We start from the raw sequence: 20,788 nt of genomic DNA, 5'->3' as shown, positions 1-20,788 counted from the left end.
TCCAATGGTCTCTCATTTTTATTTGAAACAAATCCAAAATGTTGCCAATCTGTAGCTGTTGTGTTTTTCTTTGAAACCAGCTCGCTTGACTCACAACTAACACTCAATCGTCATTGTGGCTTTTTCCCCTCTGTATGATCTTAGTGAAAACCGCCACTGTCATCATACTGCCCAATCCTAGTAGGTGCTATGATTAGCTTAGCTTAAAATAAATATATACTAATATTGCGGATGCACTTTTGAAATAATAATGTTGCAGTAGGCAAATTGCCCTGATTTGCACTGGTGGTAGTTGTTGTTTTTAATTTATTTTTTTAATTTATTATTAATATTTAAAAGTTGTTCTCTGCACTACGTTATGTAAAATAGTTTTAAAATATTTTTTGTGCAACACCTTTATATTTATTGCTTGTTATATGGTAATATTTAAGTCATTTGCTTTTTATTTGTTTCTTTAATAGTGACACAATCAACACAATGATTGATGATGCAGGGGGCACCAACCAAAATCTCGCCTAGGGCGCCACATTGGTCAGGGCCGTGTCACGTCCAGCCCCTCCCTCCTCCCTGGTCCCGCCTAGCTCCCCGCTCCCATTCGTTCCTCCCTCTGTCTATCACGCCCTTATCGTTAGTGCACACACCTGAGTCTCGTTTCACCGTCCCGTCTCTGTGTATATATTCCCCGTGGTGTTTCACTTCTGTGTCGGTCCTTGTGTGTTTGTTTCGTGAGTACTCCTTGCCATATCTCTCCTTGCCTTCACCCTTCGTGTTTCTCTGTTCATGAACGTCCTAGTTGTTATTATCGCTGCTTTTAGCCTCCTTGGTGTTTGCCCTCTAGTTCCGGCATTTCCCTCGGTTTTGTTACCTTGTTAATTCTAGATTGTGTATGTCATGAGTAGTTGCTGTCAGTAGCCCTACGGGTTTTGTTCTTGTGTTGCCGCTATTCCCGTTGTTACTCTGAGCCTTATGCTCGTATAGTCCACCTTAGTTTCATGTCCTGTCTTACAGTATTTAGAGTATGTGTTCCCCACGTCATTGTTGCTATCCCGGTATTACTTACAGTTTCATTTGTCATCTCCCCTGCGTTTAGTGTTTTGGTTCCGTTTCTATAATAAATCATTTGACATCTGCATTTGCGTCACACCCGCCTCTAGAGTCGTAACAGGCCGGCTCTGTCCAACACATATATCATATGTCTACCAAATATCCACCTCAATTAAAGTTTTATACCATACATGAAAAACTTCATTTTATTTTATTTCACTCCAAAAACAATCTCCAAAATGTTTCTCTATGCTTGTGCAAACAAATGATCCTACCCGATCTTTCTTTCAAATAATAACTGTCCTTCTTTGGGGGCTCAGATAATTTACTCAGATATCCTACATCCACTCAAAAGAGGCTCATAAATTCTCATCTTTATTCATAAAGCCCTCTTTCCAAAGGCTCATGCATTTTTATTTATTTATTTATTTTTATTTTTATTTTTTTAACAACACAAAGTCCCCCAAAAAGGCTCATAAATTTTCTATATCACATATAACTCAACTACTAACATTTATATAGGCCTTTATTTAATATAAAATCATATAATCCATGGAAACCAACAACCAACTCACTCAGCTTCTCACACACATCTGGCATTCCACCAAGATATGCACACACACAGAGAGACCAACTCAGCTCGCACACACAAACAGACAGACATCCACAACTCACCCCCTCAAACAAAACACAAAACAACTCTCAACCCTAAACCAGGCATAAACTCTTAAACTACTAAATCAAACACTCAGAGTCGACTCATTCATACACTTCCCTATAGCATGCTTTTACAGCCGCTCCCTTTTCACCTAAACCAAACCCATATGTAAACCACATCCTTCAACCTCTTTGTCCAGCTCAACTCACCATAAGCAAGAAGAGAAATGAATTTTAGACCAGTTACAGTTTAAACACTACATAATGTATTACATATGCACAGACACTACAGCCCTAAACAGTGTTTCTGAGCATGACTTAGTGCTGTAGTGCAACTTTTGAAGAATGAATTGAAAACTCGTATATCTCTAGAAAACAATGTTTTAATGTGTTAAAGAGCTTCTCCGTGCAGTTTCCGCCTTCTTTTGGCAGATCTGTTAAGATGATTGGCTGCAGTCGAAAATGATTGACACATGCTCCGCCCTTTACCCACGCCCACCGGGGCTCCGGCCTGCAGCATATGGAGAGAGGCTGAGCGCTGCTGTTCACGAGTGAGTGCGCGTACGCAGCAGTCGTGCGTGCAAGAGAGAAATAAGATTTAGTATCAATCTTGCAGTCAATACCAGCGTTGGTACCGATATTTGGATCACCTCTACATCATGGTTTTCTCGGCTCCGTCTTTTCATCATCCTGCCAATACAGGTGGGTAAAATGATAAAAACCTAATCTGAGTGGGGGAGATAATCGAATAAGTGGATACGGAGTGAGCGAATATGTTCTGCATCTAGAGGTAAGCCCTAAATGGATTTGGCACCCTAAAGTGTGGTGTAATCGCGGACGCCCACGTCCCATTACCCACCCAGGAGTAATGTCCTTGAGCAGATAAGGGTCAAATGCCGTTGAAGGGATGCTCACTTCGCATATTCGTTTGTTTCGTAGAGGAAATCAGTCGGAGACGTTCAAACAGGTTTTTATTCGCATGCGAAGATCTTGGTAGATCTCACATCGCCACTCGGTGTGCTCTTTTAAGAGGGAATGAGGCATGCCAATTTACAGTTAAAACATGTTTATTCCTTTGTCACTACCCAAATCATGTGCCCCTATTGTTGTGTAAAATCTTTTTCTGGATTCGCTCCCAATTACATTGGTCGGTGCGTCTGGGGAGTTTTATTTTCATGCGGTTTATATATTTTATTTTATTCCACAATATGTGTATGATGTGTGCGCGTGCACGTGCGCGCGCGCGTTGCCTGCCTGCGGCCACAGTGTTGCATCCTAATCTCACAGCTGGCTCCTGGTATTCTGCTGAGCTCCCTTGTGCTGGCTATAATGTCAATGAACCCCATGACTTTCACAAGTCTCTAACCTTTATTTAAAGTGTATAATACTCAACTTTCCCCGCAGTGAGCAGGCGAGAATGTGTCGGTCCCTCAGTAACGAGGACATTAGCTCGAGTGAATGCTAACTTCATAGGGATTAGCTGGCGTTAGCACGAATGCTAGTTTCGGTAGCGTAGCTCTAATGTATACAGATAATCATGTTGGGGGAAATATCAAGAGGACTTCGGAGTGGAAGCATAGGAAGAAGAATAAAGTTATGTGGACCGATGCATGTAATCCGAGTCATCCTGTTAACTATATTATATATAAATATACATAGAACACAGTAGCGACTAGTCAACACCAGGGTCATTAGCCCACGTTAATGCAAGCACATCTTGGCTCTCCTTTACGTGTGTTTTCTCGCCAAAGTAGTCAAGTAGGTAGTTTGGTATCTCTGTTTCTAGCGTGGTCAGTAAAGATGGTTTGGTCACAGTTTCCAAGCCTCAAAAGGTTCGTCAATGTTGAGCGATTTACAAAACGACCTGAAGTCAATACTACATCCTGTGGACTGGCATAAAAGGAAATGACGTTTCACATGACGCTTTCCGGTGTCCTGGGGTAACCCCAGTGACCGTGGGTAACCCCAGAGCCGTAGAAAGAGAGTTGCGACACTCTGTGATCTCGCCGCTCAGAGGTCACGTGGTTCATGGAGGACCGTATAGTTCCAATCAAACACGAACACTGAATGGTTTTAAACGGGAAAGACATCAGCGGTTACCGTATTTCTGGTAAATATTACAACATACAGGGTTGCCAACACGCATTTGACCGTTTTCACACGCTCTCACGCCACACATCCGATATCTCACGAAAAAAAATATCCAGTTTATTTACCTCAGATCCACAGATGTGATTCAATACGTTACTAGCTCGCTAGCTCTGGCGCCATCCACCGGCGATATAACACTTAATCTGCAATCAACTTAATATTTATATCAACTTTCAATAAATATTTATTGATAATTTTTTATAGTATCTTTGAACAAAACTAGAGTTACAAATAGCCTGTTGAAGGAGCCTGCACTATTAAAGGTTCAGGCATAGATTTATTTAGTCCACAAAACAACACTAAAAACACATTTAACATTTAATACATAGATTTATTCTGTAGTCTACACTACAACACTAAAATAACATCATTAAATACATAAATTAATTCATCCCTAACATTTTCGTTTCACATCAAACTTCTACAGATTGATTTCTTATTGAACATGGTTGGCTGTGCAGCATTTGGATGTACCAATCGGTCCGAGAAAGGGATCCGGATGTATGGGATTCCAAAAGATACCTACAGAAGAAAAAAGTGGTTGGCCCAAATCAGTAGAAGCACTGACCCAGGAGGCTTTTGATCTAGTTCGGAAAATCGATCAATTGTTTCGAATTTCGAACTAGGACCAGTGCCTCACTTATGGCACTCCTAATGCAAAACATTTAATGGAGATAGAGGCTAGGCTCTTAGACAGTAGGCTTCCCTCATGCCATGATGTTAAACAAAAAATAGCTAACAGATACATCAGGCTGAGGTTGAGAATCGCAGCAAAGCACATCCAGGCTGAGAGGAAAAAACACACACTGTCCAAAACTGGGCATTTTGGAAGTAAAAGCCAGATGAAAATGGCTAAGAAAAGCCAGCAAAGCCATGTAACACCTGGAAATACACCCCCATCAAATACTTTCATTGTTACCATGAATGTGCTTGGTCTGTCTTTAACTCCTACAAATGTCCTGCCACCCAGTGGTACTTAAACTTCAGTAGGTATGGAGGATCTGTTTTTCTCATCCCCACTCCACCAGCTACTGCAGTAATCACCAATCTACATTGCTCCACTGGTCTGGTCATCACACCACTGGCCTAAAAAAAATATTTTAAATGTTATGATGGTAATGACAATCCTAAGCATCATACGTAATTAAATAAAAAAAATTGTTACTAAATTGTGTTGAGATTATATATAGACCTGTTGATGCATCCTGTATAAATAAATCCACGTAGAAGCTGCTGGTTTTATCACCTGTCACTGAAACACTAGCTAATTAATCAACCAAAGAGTAACTTCACTACAATCCAACCATCTTTTCTACTTCAGATAGTTACCATTAATTACAATATGATCAAATCTATATAGGTATTACTGAATTTAACAACTATCCTAATGACTGAATACTCTGAGGCTAATGCACCGCTAAGTGATTCCTGCTTTTAATAACATAGCTAATGCTAGCGAAGTGTAATTTAAGCTAAAGGTATTTAAAATGCAGAAATAAACTAACAACAAGTGACCACTTAACTATAACAGTAATACTAATCACATTTATGGAGGATGATATAGGAAATGATGAATAATTCATTAACTTACCAGAAAAACAGCCGCGGAAATGCTTCAAATATACGCAGTTCAATGCTGGAACTATAGCATGTTTGGAACTATTGGTCTCCCCATGGCACGTTTACTTCCGCATTCCTGAATTACAATAGGAGTCTATGGGAGTGTCGCAACTCTCTCTTTCTACGGCTCTGGGTAACCCCAGTGACCGTGGGTAACCCCAGTGACCGTGGGTAACCCCAGTGACCGTGGGTAACCCCAGAGACCGTGGGTAACCCCAACAGCGTCTGGGCGCAAATCCCTCAGCTGACCTTTTTGGAGGACACATGTTGAGGCTTTTTAGGAGAAGCAGGTGAGGGAAATGACAATGCCAAAGGTGAGTCTAAATCAGTGGCTGTATCCTTCACAGTAGGTAGCGTGGAGGGAGCAGAAGTGCAGGGTGTTTTTTCAGGGGTAGGTGTGGGTGTCCCGCATGTTGAGTCTTGACATGCTTTTAAATGAACAGACATGTTGTCTCGCCTCAGAATTGTTTTAGAGCACATGGGGCAGTGATAATGTCCCTCTGGTCTGCAATTTTGATGGCATCTGTTTATTCTATATTCTGTAAAAACACAATGAATAATAAAAAAAACATCTCGTCAACCTGATAATAATAAACTAGCTGCAGTTAATGTAATTGGGTCTTAATACCTTAATACCAGATAGAAGAGTGCACCTGAGTAAAAAGAAAAAAATAATAATTTAAGAATTCTGCACATCCTAAAGACTACAATCACCATGACCTATAATGTACTTTAAAAATTAATTATACTTGTACATACCGGATATTTAATACTAGTTACGTTATTATTGATTTTGGCATCTAAAACACCTTCTAGTAATTCAATACACCAGTCATTTTTCAAGCCGATAATCTTTCACTGTTTGCCTTACATTATTCATTGCCACTCGAACTTCAAGACGAACACACAAAAAGCGAGTCACACAAAGCATGCACAGACACAGACATACACGCACATGCAGTGTACAAAACAAAAGAGAACAAAAAACACATTTTCATTTACAGCCTTATCGATTCCAGTCCAATTGACCTGCTGTCAAGTAACCGCTGCTAAATGTCGAACGCTAGACAGTCAGATTTGTTTGGTAAACGACACTTGTTGTATTCCAGTGCAATACCACCCCAACGACCCCCCACCCCAATACCACCCCAAATACCAACAATCAAGATAATACAGGACCTCCTCTCTGGAACCTCAATAGGTCCCACAGATGAGCTAAGCGTCAGGGGTGAGATATATATATATGGCCAGACCCTCTGTATATGCAGGATATCGACTTGGTGGACTTTCCCACTTCCCATGAAAGTGATAACGAAAAAAACAAAGCACCTAAAGTATCATGTCTGACCATTAGGTTTATCTGGCTGACTCAAACATGGTCAAGACACAAGACATGAACTGGTTTAACAAAAAGAACATGAACAAAGAACAGCAAAAGTGCTCTAGGTCTGGCCTTCAGTGTGCAGGTCCAGACTTAAGTCATAAAGCCTACAGAAAACAAATACCGGATGAGTCTTATGTGAGTGTTTGGTCCTTGCAGTCAGATGTTACAAAACTAATTGTTTTAATCTAACATGTAAGGAATTAATTTAAAAAATATATTAAAACTGTTGTAGGTTAACAAAGTGAATTTTATTAAGAAGAAAAGCCTTTATGAAGACTTTAAAAAAATATTAACCTTAAGTAAAATTATTGGAAGATTTCTATACATCAGAAGAGTATTACAAACATTAAAGTCAAGTAAATTTGTATTGTTACATGATGAACCTAAAATAAGATGAATCCTTGGAAAAGGACATTGTGCTGTTACTTTCTGCCTCATGGCAAAGATTGTGGCCAGACATGTAATAGTAATGAGTGAAAAGTGCAAGGTATTAAAATGTATTGTACCTTTATTTTATAACATAGCCAGAGGCAAGTAAGGTTTCTGCTGTACATTCTTCATGTTTTTCAATAATTTTGAGTGTGACCTTTGAGGGGGCAGGGCCATAGGAAAAAAAAAACTTCATTAGTAACTGTAAGTGTTCTTATTTTGCCAAGAGTTGTAATTTTCATATATTAGTGCATTTGTCCTATTGCATGAATACTAGTTAAATATTTAAATTATAATTTATTTGTATATTATTTATATAAATTACAAACTTCAACATTTTTTCAACATACACAAATGCAGGTGCATACCTGTCACAGGTATATGGTCAAACCCTAGAAATCAGATTGGCTACCATGTATGTCAATCAAAATACAACCATCAGTGCGGATGGACTATAGCCTCTCATTCGTCCACTACTTTTTAATGTTGTACCCACAATTCCTTCGCAATCAACCCACACATCCTTCACGATCGACCGGTAGATCGCGATCGATGTAATGGGCACCCCTGTCATACAACCTTATTCATTTTAATACTAATTATGTACTGGTTTTACATCTCAAATATTTAAATATTTAAATATAGAAATCTGTAAAGTGCAACATATCATATTTAATGGTTTATAAGGGGTATATTGGGATTTATTTTGCTCTTGTGTCACTCGTTGTTTCCATTCATGTTTTGTAATGCTCTGAGATGTCATTATTGCTGGGACTTGTAGCTGTTACATCTATCCTAATCAAGTAAACATGTTGAAAGCTTATTATTATCGACACACAACTGATCTCGGTCATATTTTGTGATTGCCCGGTACAAGATCATAGTACCATTGTGTTCTCAAAGTGTAATACTGTATTCCTTTTTAAAAACCTAATGATCTTTTCTGAGACATTTTGACACAAAATTCACACTGCTTTTTTTAAATATAATGTTAAGCAGGAAATTCAGCCATGGGTGTCCATGCCCACGAGTACCATTTCAGGTATGTGAATCTTCTCTGTCAGGTGATTGCTTGTTGAGATGCCAACTGAGAAACTCCTAAAGAAAGACAAATTTATGAATTTATAATTCTGAAAATTCTGGCAATTTCTGAAACTGTTGACAACCTCAGTAGCTAAAAGACTGTACAAGCACAGGATTCATTTGAATTTGTCTTTTGGATGGGGTCAGTTTGGTTCCAGAGTTGTTTCTTAGTACCAGTCCATCCCAGTACATGTCTTTTGTTTGCACATTTGTGTGTTTGAATGAAAATCAGTCTCACTTAAATTCCTTTTATAAATTATTTTGGTTGTTGCATGTCTGTAATGTTGATTCTGTTTCTGTGGGCTATTGCATTGATTCTGTTTCTGCGTGCTATTGCATAGTATATAGAACACCAACAATTCTCCCCATCAGTCCACATCTGTTGTTTGTCTTTGTGTTGGGTTTGTGAAGTCTTACTCTTCATGATGAGTGATTCATAGTTTCTCACTGTGGTGGCATATTAAGCAAATTGCCTGGAAAACATGGTTTAACATTGCTGCGTACCGAGTGTTCAGTGTGATGTCACATCTGTGAAGTTGATATTTTGTTTTCTGCTACAAATGATGGATATGGTGACTAGTCCATGTCTACTGGGAAACATCAGGAGAAACATCAAGTGCTGGTGTCTTTTAACCTCTTCTATGTCTTTCCAGGTACAAACCCAGGTATGTCCCGGTGGTTCTTCCTGATCATCATGGTCCTGGCAGTAGGTACGTATCAGTTTCATCTAAATCTATATTCAGTGACTGTGATGGAGACCACCACTCCCCGAAGTGGAGGATGGTTAAGTGGGGGCTCTGGCTGCTACGCTCTTTGGTCCGGTGGTCAAAGCTCCCATTTGCCTTCTTTCAGACCTGGGTGGGAGTCCTGGGTTGGCGTCCTGGGTTGGCGTCCTGGGTTGGCGTCCTGGGTTGGAGTCCTGGTTATGGTGGTTTCCTTCAGCCTTTGTTACAGCGACTTTTACTGTATTGTTAGGAACCACTGCTCATGTTAAAATAAAAAATAACACAAAACATTTAGATGGATAATTATTCATATACAGTGCTTCTAGAAATTATAGGAACTATCAAACTGTTATGCCAGTTGTCTAGCAATCTTTCAAAGAAAATATTTATGAAAGTTTGTGTTAAGCACTAACTGCTGGAGACTTTTAGAAATAAACGTTGTTTTGAATTATGTTCATCTCAGTGTTTTGCCTACCCCCCCCCCCCCCCCCTCTCATTACAAAAAGACAATGCAGAGTGTCACCCGTGTTGCCTGTGCAGTGCTGAGGATCCTTTGAGGTTTTGGGTTTGTGTGGATTGGATTTAAAATTCCTCATGAGTTAACAGATGTGGTGTGTGATCATGGAGGTCAAGGAAAGCTCCAAGAAATACCCATGAACACACGGCTGTGGGAGAAATGGGTTGTAAAGAGTCTACAAAACAGTTTACAAAGATATTCTGGGCTGTTAGTCAGTGAGTATCAGATTAGATCAGATTATATCAAAATCCGTATTCAATGACTTTTCAAGTAATATCATACACACTGCCTGAAATATAACATACACACACACACACACACACACACACACACACACACACATTCCCAATAAGATGCAAAGGTCATGGGCACTCAAATCAAATCACAATTTATTTATATAGCACTTTTTACAACAGTTGTTGTCACAAAGCAGCTTTACAAGTGTCCGAGTTCAAGCCCCCAGTGAGCAAGCCAAGGGCAACAGTGGCAAGGAATAAATATATATTACTCTGGTGTTAAATATTTATGAAACTTTATAATGCACTCATAAATATGAATACAAACAAACTAATTTAAAATGTTTTTGAAACAAAGGTAATCTTTTTGTGTTTTGGACAGAACAGTATTCACTCTTCTGCAGTCTTCCTTCTTCAGTAGTTTCTGTGGAGGTTACCACGATCAGTACCATAATGGAGTTCAGTACTGAGGGTGCCACAATATCCCAGAAGACCCAACCCAGCTGTTGGTACTCCCATCAGGGCAAAGATTAATGTTTCTGTTGGGACTATGCTGATATACAGGAGTGCTGTATCAATCTGTCTCAACCACAACCGTTTGGTTCTTTTATACATTCCCAGGGTTGTCCTCTACTACGGCGTTTGAAATTATAAGAGCACACCTCCATGAGCCTGCCTCTCTCCCCTGCTACCACAAGTGCTCCGGGAACCTCGAGTGGATGACCTCAAATGACCAGACCATTCTAGCCACATGTGACCAACGCAACCATTGCTGGACCCAGGAAGGTTTTCAGATGTCCTCCGAGCAATTCAAGGAAGGAAATCTCAGTTTGACTGTCACTTCAGCTGATCACAGTAAAAAACGCTGGTACAGCGCTTTCTGCAATGGACAGAAAGTCTGCTATTGTAGTCTCCTCATTCAACGTAAGTACATTTGCTTGATAAAAAATGCTTAATATGTCAAAATTACGGTTGTTGCTAGCAGCAAGACATTTTAATAGAAATAGATGTTGCATTCTTGATGAATCTGGCTTCATGGTCAATTGTACTGGCAGCAATGAAGTTAGGAAATTATGTAGAGATAAAGACTGTATGTACAGTCAGAAGGCCTGTTTGTTTCTAGAACTTCTCCAACTGATTTCTACATTAATAAATCGGTGTGAAATGTTTAAATGTAGCTAACTTTGTTACTAGCTGACCCCGTTCATTAAAGGAAAGAATTGGTCAGTAAACCTGTGCCTTGTCCGACACCAAACCCCTTATTTGAAAATGTCTCTCCTCTGTACAGCCTCTTACTCGTCCATCAATCACATGATTGGCCAGACTCTTGTTCTCGACCTTCTGACCATGGTTCCTGTAAAGGTGACGTTTGAAGGAGTAGACACTTCTGGGTATTGCACGTTAAATGGCCGGTCTCAGAAGTGCACTCCTGAATACCAAGATCGGGTCAGAGTCATTGGTAACTTTCTGTTGCTCACTGCTCTGACCCCATCGGACACTGGATTTTGTACAGTGCATGAAGTTGAAACTGGAGATTTGGTGACCAACATCACGACTGCAGTCATGGGTAAATATGCAGACATTACTAGCTGAGCCTTTCTCCATGTGAGATGCATTTGAGTTGTTGCTAAATGCTATATAATGTGCTATATGATCTTTGGATGTTCTAGATACATTATCTAACTAAACGTATGTTGACATGTAATATACAACAGTGCAGGGTGATCACCATTTGGTCATGGAGCTCTTTAATATGTCCCACCCTACTGCCAGTTTTGACTATAGAGATTGTGTGACCATGTTGGCAAACTGTTAGCAGTGAATGTGATAGAAATGCTTGAACTTAATAATCAGGAAAAGAGTCCATGTGCTTTTGTCCATATAAGGTATACAACAATTATCCAACATAAATAAAAATGTATACAGTAATTCATTAGTTAACAGTTAACAATGCCTTCAGAACCTATAGTCAGATAATCTTATTCCTGTCCAGTCAACTATCCCTTACAAGTAAAATCAATAAAAAATGAATAAAGGAAAAATATATTTTCACATGTTGAGCACTGAATAATTGAAGCCCATTGCCATAAAATACACTACACACTCGTCAGTAGTTCTGATGGTGCAAGCATCAAGAATCCAGTCTAATACAGATATCCATACAAACTCTGGCCACTTCACATTTATAATTGTCATTTGATTTTTTAGGTCTTTTGTTTTTTGTCTACAGTCCCAAATATTATAGAAACATTTAGAACATTTTAGAAATTCTGACTGGAACTTTTTTTTTCTCAGAGGGCAAGTTTCTTTAGATCACTGATGTTAAGTGGATCAGATTGAGATTTACATTACAGTTCCAAAGCTAGATTGACACACAAAAAAGCGACTGAATGGCACAGCCAATAGTGGGATGGGCTTCTGTCTCTAAGAAGTTTATTTACCTTTTGCATGATTTATAATTTGCAAATTGTGCTTTTATCATATTTACATCAGCAAAAAACATCAAGAAGAAGGATTTTGTGTCACCTCTTGAGGCAGAGACAATTGACATCTTGCGTATCTCCTCAGGCACATTCAATGGTAGGAATTAATACAGTATTTACTGTGATTTTAGTGATCTTGCTTCAGTCTGGACAGTTTTTAAATACCCCCCCACCGCTTACTGTTCAAAATGAGCACAATGGCTCTTATATCTATGAAGGTTGCATCAATTAAGAAACAAGCACAGTGGAATAATGGCTAAACTACATAATAGCAGGATTATAAAGAGTCTGAATCTTCTGGGCTCATCTTCACCAGTTCCTGTCTGGTTCTTCTCTCTGTGCTGAGCGGACGTCTGCATCCTGAGCGTGTCTCCTGCTTTTCTGCTTCTGAACTCATCAGTGAACATTGGTACTTTCACTCCTGCTCTTAAACTTGTTTTTCATCTGCTGTATTCATAGTGCAACTGTCAGTCTGTGATTACAGACAGTGATCATGAATACTAGCATAATCAGAACTGATGTCTTCCATCGCATGAGCTCATCTTCATAATCTGTTCACTCATCTTTTAATTTTCTTTTTCAAGATATTCTGTGTGGCTGATTGTGATGTCTATATGTGCAGTGGTACCAACTGGTGCTCACCTTAATCTTAACTTTGGAATTCATTCATATTTCAGTTTAAGCTTTTTACATAAACCCACACTCAAAAGGCAATCTCTAGTAGTTACCGTGTTTGTGAAAATACTAAAATAGTTTACTTACAAATCATTACAAAAACAGTTTATTAAAAAAACTTAACTGATTTAAGTACAAAACTGAAGTTAAAATGGAAATAAAGTGCATAAGATCTAATGAAAATAAAATGTAAAGTATTGACATGCAAGATGAAAATAAAGATGGAATAAATTAAAGCAAAAATAAGTAAATAAGCGCACTGTAATGTTTGAGTTGAAAGTGTAGTGTTTCAGGAAGAACAGGATAAACCTTGATCAGTATGATGGTTTAGTTGGACATCTTGTTGAATGTTTCAGTGATCTTGAATATAGGCATTCTTACTTTGCAAAAACAATTTCCTCACCTGCCTAAAATGTTTGCACAGTACTGTATTTAGCCATCACCTTCACAGCTCTCCTGTAATTACGGGAGCAAACTGCACATTTGCAGTTTGAGAAACATGCTCAACTCCAACACATCCTCCAACTCTTTACCAACGGTCCATTTCTGACCACAGCACCATGGCTGGATGTGTTTCTGAGACGGACCAATCTCAACGCAGAGGTAGCGCTAAAACCGAGATTAGTGCTGCTCTTCCTAAAACACTGTCCACACTACATTGACAATGGTGTGCCATTCAGATAACAAACAGACAACAGCTGTGTTCAGATTTCTAACAGGACATGACTTAGTGACACTCAGTGAGTATTGAGAGTGTTGTAAATAAGATTTAGGATTTGTGTAAAGCTTGTAACGGGCTGTATTGCTTGTGAGTATATTTTGGTTTTATTAGTGCGAGTGCTTTTGATATTAAATTGGTAACACATTTTTGACAGTGGTTCTAAATGATAATTTACTCAATATTCAATGCATGTGTAACGGATAGGCTGAGCAGGTAGGACGCAGATGCAGATTTTAAGGAGTTTTAAATTAAATAACTTAACATGAAAACGACAGAACTCAATGCAAAGAACAAAGGTGATATAAAAGGCTAGCAATAAAGACAGGAGGAGCAGAAATTACCAAGGCATGAACAAAACCCAGTACAAGGAACCCAACAAGACACACCTGAAAGCAATAATGAGGGGCGGAGAACAAGGCAGGGGTGTGAAGACAGAGACAACTAGGAATTTCAAAATAAAAGACACTCAAACACAAAGAACAAAACCAAAGACATTACTGACAGGGGGAGGCGGGAACCACGCGACAGCATGGAAGTGACTGACAAAAAAAAATGACTAAACATGTCAGGAAAAATCCTTGTTTCCAAATATAGCTGAATGTTTTACATCTAAATGCAAGATTACACACTATTTCTAGAGTTTGCTTACTAATATAATTTTGCAAAGAATTGGGGGAAAAAAATGTTAGTAAATGATCAGATTTCCCAGAATATGGTGCATATTCAAGGGACTTTGACCTAACAAACTAAAACAGCTTTATCTGTTTTCATACCAATCTGATCAAATGATTTTCATTTGGCAAAGAAAAAAATGTTGTTAAGTCAGAAACGTATTAGTAAATCCATTCGTTGGCTCTGACTACGTACAATCCATTAACTATTCTCGGCTTCTTCTATTTTCTTTTATTATTTTGTAGGTACCTGGAGGGATTGCTGGAAGGAGGGCTATGACACCGCGGTTAAGTGGACAGTACCAGTCTCCTTATTGGCTGGCATTTTGATTGGCATTTTGATTGTCATTTGTTTTCTAGTGCTAAAAAAGAAATGTAAAAATGTCTGTAATGTAGGTGAAGAATTGAACCGTGGCCGACCAAATGTCAGTGGTGCAGATGAAATGAATGAAACAAACTGCCTGACTATTTTTGACAATGCCCAGCAGGGCCATCAACTCAGAACTGGCTGAATCCAATCTACTGTTTGGAGAAGTCAGGCCACAAGTGGCCTTAATGGGAGGAGCCAACAGCTTTGCGTGTAGTATTTGTTTTTTTCTTGTGTTGTCCTGACAATAATCTCTGGTAGGAAATTCATGAACAACCACAAACGCTCTCATTCTCACAAACGCAGACTGCCCCCCTTGTCCACTCCCCCCACACTCTCTCTGCCTACCACCCCACCCCTCTATTTCACATGCACTCACAAAAACACAGGCCTCTAAAAAAAACACAGGCCACTCACAAAAACACAGACCTCTAAAAAAAACACAGGCCTCTAAAAAAACACAGGCCACTCACAAAAACACAGGCCTCTAAAAAAAACACAGGCCTCTAAAAAAACACAGGCCACTCACAAAAACACAGACCTCTAAAAAAAAACACAGGCCTCTAAAAAAACACAGGCCACTCACAAAAATACAGGCCTCTTAAAAAAAAAAAACACAGGCCACTCACAAAAACACAGGCCTCTAAAAGAAAACACAGGCCACTCACAAAAACACAGGCCTCTCTGTTTCACATACACACTAACTAGCCATTCCTACCCATTACTTAGTGATTAATATACAGATATTTACAGGGCCGGAGTGAGCCCCTTTTTCAGCCCGGGAGTTTCATGCTCAAATCCGGCCCAAAATTATTTTTCCCTCCCAATCGGCCCAAACTAGAAATTGACATGAGCCGGCCCATCGGGAATCCTCCCAAAACTCCCGATTAGCCACTCCGGGCCTGGATATTTAGCTTCTTTATTTCCACACACACTCACACACAGGACTGAATCTATGCTTCATATACACACTTCTCTAGCCAATTTGAACATACTAACTAATATTAGCTTCTTTTTTCCATACACACACACTAAGCTAATCTCAGCATGTGATTTAGTTGTATGATCTGAATCATTTTGCTAGTATCTTCCACACTGTAGGGCCTAGAAACAAAATTCTACTTCTGTTGCATTCCTTGGCTCAAGCCAAACAAAAAAGCCTCAAGAAACTTATTGCTTACATGAAAAACCACACATACATAGGTCTGATTTGAGGCCTGACTTCTAGCTGAGACTAGACCTGCTGGTTGCGGTTTGCTCTGGATATATGGTGCTAAATTTATTTTGAAAATCGGAGGATAACGGCATTTTTTTCTGATATTACTGTGGTTGTTGATTGCATGAGATTTAGAGACACATGTTTTTGAATGTGTGCTTCTCACAAAGTGACTAGCTGGGAGGCCGGTCACAGTTGCACTTGTGCTATACAACCACCTCATCCATCTTATAAAGGACATGAACTTGTACATTTTGTGCAGACTTGCCTAAACTTCAAAGTGTTTTAGAGATCTTGCTTTGTTTCTACATACCAGAAACTGTTTTTCAACTGTAATGTTAACAAGAAGAGAATTTTGATTGTCTTACTATTGTCTGGTAATGTGCAGCCATATCCTGGCCCTGGGCTGCAGTGCATTCAGACTCCTGGTTTTAAATTACTGTCTGGTCTTAAAAGTGTTCACATTAATGCATGCAGCTCACTGAAAAGAAAAAAAAAATCCTAAAAAAACGGTAAACGACTGGCAGCAGCGGCTGCCAAACAAAAACTTTAATTTTAAAGTAAAAAACCCTGATTTAAATTGTTTTTGTGGAAAAACAATAAATTTACAGAAAAATTCATTAAACATTCTGCAGAGAAATGTCGTTATTTTACAGTTTTTCCTGGGTTATTATGATTTAGCACTTTTAATGAAGTCACAGCACAAAAAGTTTTGCAGAGAAATACCGTAATTTTACAGATTTTTCCTGTCCATATTCATCGTGACTTCCAGGACAAACTCAAATGTGCAATGCAAACTGCAAAGTTATTTTATACAAATGAAAAAGTATATTATACCAATGTTGAGCACCTCAATGTCATCTATCATCACTTTTAATCATTTAAATCCCCAGGACTGTACTCAGTGTCTTTCTCCATCATCAATATCAGTAGCCTGAACACAACTACAAACACATAACACTGATGTGAAATGAAAGATACACTCCTTATCATTTACATGTAGGGCATTTAGCAGACGCTTTTATCCAGAGCGCCTTATGAAGTGCTTTGCCATCTGTTCACAGAATTAATTCTAAATAGTACATAGGTCAGAATTCAAGATACCCTCGAACCAGAATACTACTAAACTACAGAAATCAATGCAAATACCTAAAAGTACACAAAAACATAGGCTGAATATTGCTAAACTACAGGAATTAAAATGGATATGTACAAGAAATGCAAATTCACATAGGTACTATATCATACAACAGAAACAACTATGAAAGTTTAAAAGCCTGTTCCATTACAATGTACGTCTACCAGTATATCAGTTCATGTGTCTCTCAGTGTGTTACAGGTTATTTCCTTGGTTATGTTCAAGTATAGACCCAGTGTTTAGAAATGTTTCTTTTAAAAGTCCAGCACCCAAACAAACTGCCATTTTCTATTACCATTGACTGCACAAGAACTAAAATAAGAACCGACATCAATAGAGATGGAACAATCAACAGAATCTCCTACAGCCATTACTACAGTTACATACATTAGATATGCCAATGTAAAAATCTAATGTCTGAACTGACATTAGGAAGTCACGACTCATTCTGTAGTCATCATAAAAATAAGCATTTTCAATTGCAGAAATTATTTTCTTTTTCGTCAAATCAATTACCATCACGTTCTGTGGCAAATTAATATGTCCGGACCCTATATGTTTTGATCTGTGTACATTTTTCTCCTGAACATCAATGGATCCTCTGAATTACGATTGACACCTAACAATCAAAATATGAGTATTGCTACATGTAAACTAATTCTATGAAAACCACATTCATTTCTGACATTGAAAATCATGTTTAAACCAGCAGTGCCAAAAGACATAAGATTTTGATTAAAATGACAGAGAAAAAAACTTTTTAGTTCTTACAGACATAAACCTTTATATAATCAACCGAATGTTTAATTGCAGATTTTTCTGTAAAAAAAGAGAAAAGCATGTAACTTGTAATTATTGTCATAATACTTAAAAGATATTTTGTCAAATTACAAATGTCTGTAATTTTACAAAGTTTTGTATACAATTGAAAAAAACTGTTAACTACATTTAAATATTTACATTTATTTTCCATAAAATTAGGATTTTTTTTACAGTGCTTGTTATCCAGAATGGACATGGTCAGAATTTGTATTAAATCAGCTGATGCAGATATTGCTCACTCATGTTTTTCAGAGCAAGCATGGTTTTCAAATTATCTTAGTAATAGGTGCAGTATTATATGTTGGTTTGTGCTCAGAATGTGTTACTGTCTATAAAGGGGTACCACAGGGTTCTGTATTGGGCCCTCTCTTATTATTTATATTAATGACTTGGGTTTGAATGTGTGACACATGTTTATTTCTATGCTGATGACAGTTATTACTGTTGTGAAGTAACTCAGTAGTTCAGGCTGTCAAATCGTTGCAGCTTTTGTAGCTGTTCAGCACTATTTAATTCACACGAAACCTCATATAGAAAATCTAGTGAAGAAGTTGAGGCTAAAATTGAGTTTTTTATTGAAATAAGTTGTTTCTCTTTTATTGTAAAAATAATTTTACAATTTTTTTCAGTGTTGGACTACGGGGATCTCATGAATGCTGTTGTTCAGTGTCTTTGAAAGTTTGACACTGTATCATGCTGCTTTGAGGTTCATTACACTTAATAAGATGCACACTCATCATTGTCAACTATTAAATAAAAATTTAATTACCCTGTTTTGTTTTTTGTGTTGGCCTGGTCGGTTCCTGAAGTCCTGTTGGTACATCACAGTTGTATATTGGATACTGATTTGGGGCCCAATTCGTACACGAGTAGTATGTGTTGGATTATTTGATCAGTAATGGCTTTTCCTTAATTTATACATGTTTTGTTTGAAATGCTTTAATAGTGCATTCCACAAGTCTAAATCATAGTCTATAAAGATATTTTTAATGGACATTCATGGACATCACACATTATTTGCCTGTGACATTCTCTAGATTATATTTTTGTGAAATATCATTAAAGGATCGATCAGTATTATTTTGAAACGTTTTTTCTAGCTGTGCAGCTCATGTGAAATAAAGGATCAAATTGCTTTGTAGCGCACAAATTAACCAGTTTATCCTCCTTAGAACAGGTCTCCCACATGGAGGTGGCCGTTGAAAATGGATTTAGTGCACAATCTCACTGAGCCACTAGGTGCCAGTATATTATAATATATGTAAACACAGTTAACTACCTATCGTTGCTTGAATTTTATTTGTTCTCTTGTCTTTGTAGAAATTCTGTAGCCCTGTTTTCTGTTTATTTCTGTGTATAGCTTAACTATGGTCAAACATTGAGGAAACTTTTTAAGAACCCATAGGATTATGGAAGTTATTCTGTGTTGATATTAAAATAAAAACATAATACGCAAAATGACAATGTAATCCTAAATTTGCATCTACAAATGCTTAGCTGCTCTGCCACAGCTCTCAATAAAAACAGTCACATCAGCGCCAGATAAGGCAGAGATGTCTGCCACAGCCAGGGGCGGACTGGCATACATTGCTACCGGGGATTTCCCCGGTGGGCCGATGGGTTAGTGGGCCGGTGGGCCGCCGGTGGTTTAACTCGGCCCGTGGAGGAGTCACTGCCGCTTACTGCGTCCCCGGTCCGTAGTCACGCTGCTGTTTAACGGTGTTATTACCTCCCCCGCTCCAGTCAGGCAAACTTGCGCGGCCGCGGACTGATCCTGTAAACACATGAACGAGTTGGACCGGGCCGCGGACTGGGCCAGCTGATGCGGGCTGATGGTATGCAGCGGAGAAAAAAAAAAAAAAAAACAACTTGTCCCAGAAAATCCGGGCCGGACTACGAATACATAGTTTAAATTGTAGATAACATGTTATTATAAATGTACTGCTGTCGCCTCTGCAACGTCTAAGGCACCATGTACAAATTACCTTAACACGGTTAACACGGACGCAAGTGGCGGTCTTAAAGGTTCCAGAGCACTGTGCACTGTTTTTTTTTTTTTTTTTTTTAAAGCTATTGAAATTCTTAGACCACAAATAGGTAAGAGGAAGAAATACCCACGTTAGAGTTGAAGGTTGTTCTTTAGGATGCACTTTGCGTAAAACAACTTGTTTGGTGGTCTTATGGTGGACTATTTAAAAGCCACTATGTGGCTTTGTAATCATAATATTGCTGGAATTAATATTGTCCATATGACAATAAACGCCATCATATACACAACGAGCCATGTATAGATTCAGATACAGTATACACACACACACACACACACACACACACACACACACATATATATATATATATATATATATATATATATATATATATATATATATATATATATATATATTAGTGGGCCAGTCTGTCAGGATCTCCCGGGCCACTTTTTCTCCCCAGTCCGCCCCTGGCCACAGCTCTCAATAACAACAGTCACATCAGGCCATGACTGAGGTGCCCTTGAGCAAGGCACCTAACCCCAACTGCTCCCCGGGCGCCGGGCTAGGGCTGCCCACCGCTCTGGGTACGTTTGATCCACAGCCCCTTAGTAATCACTAGTGTGTGTGTGTGTGTGTTCTGACTGCACGGATGGGTTAAAAGCGGAGGACAAATTTCGATTGGGGTGTAAAAAATCACAATTGACAAAATATGGCACATTTCATTTCATAAGGCAGAGATGTCTGCCACTTGCTCCATTAACCTTTGACACTAATCGAGTGTATGTTCACCATAAGGGCTCGTCTGCTATCCTTTGAATTAATCTAATGAGCGCTTCTGTGGCCAGGGAATAAAAAGAA

At 38.7% G+C, this 20,788-nt stretch overlaps 1 protein-coding gene across 13 annotated transcripts; it reads left to right on the top strand.

Annotated features, from left to right (window-relative positions):
* Positions 1-2,187: 2,187 nt before the first annotated feature.
* LOC143497996 (uncharacterized) lies at positions 2,188-15,448 on the top strand. 13 transcript variants are annotated; one of them, XR_013125942.1, is made up of 9 exons: positions 2,188-2,403; positions 8,282-8,327; positions 9,022-9,078; positions 10,251-10,351; positions 10,468-10,770; positions 11,135-11,413; positions 12,340-12,426; positions 12,646-12,738; positions 14,643-14,783. XR_013125942.1 is itself a non-coding variant. In XM_076993661.1 (8 exons), exons 1-8 carry the CDS (start codon positions 2,361-2,363, stop codon positions 14,906-14,908), a joined length of 1,182 nt encoding a protein of 393 aa, XP_076849776.1. In that variant the 5' UTR covers positions 2,189-2,360; the 3' UTR covers positions 14,909-15,448. The 13 variants fall into 13 exon arrangements, 12 of the variants coding, with proteins under 12 accessions (XP_076849776.1, XP_076849781.1, XP_076849777.1 ...); XM_076993661.1 differs by lacking the exon at positions 12,646-12,738 and having other exon boundaries at positions 2,189-2,403; positions 14,643-15,448; XM_076993662.1 differs by lacking the exon at positions 12,646-12,738 and having other exon boundaries at positions 2,190-2,403; positions 8,285-8,327; positions 14,643-15,448.
* The last annotated feature ends 5,340 nt before the right edge of the window (positions 15,449-20,788 follow it).

The sequence above is a fragment of the Brachyhypopomus gauderio genome, unplaced genomic scaffold (assembly GCF_052324685.1).
Source record: "Brachyhypopomus gauderio isolate BG-103 unplaced genomic scaffold, BGAUD_0.2 sc119, whole genome shotgun sequence".
Lineage (NCBI taxonomy): Eukaryota > Metazoa > Chordata > Actinopteri > Gymnotiformes > Hypopomidae > Brachyhypopomus > Brachyhypopomus gauderio.
This window is presented reverse-complemented; position numbering and strand designations above follow the sequence as displayed.

Bases quoted from the DNA above. Each gene is read 5' to 3' on its own strand.
- LOC143497996 (XM_076993661.1), top strand. From the start codon at position 2,361: ATGGTTTTCTCGGCTCCGTCTTTTCATCATCCTGCCAATACAG. The intron at 2,404-8,281 runs GTGGGTAAAATG...TATAATGTTAAG, and splicing joins TCATCATCCTGCCAATACAG to CAGGAAATTCAGCCATGGGT. The intron at 8,328-9,021 runs GTATGTGAATCT...ATGTCTTTCCAG, and splicing joins GCCCACGAGTACCATTTCAG to GTACAAACCCAGGTATGTCC.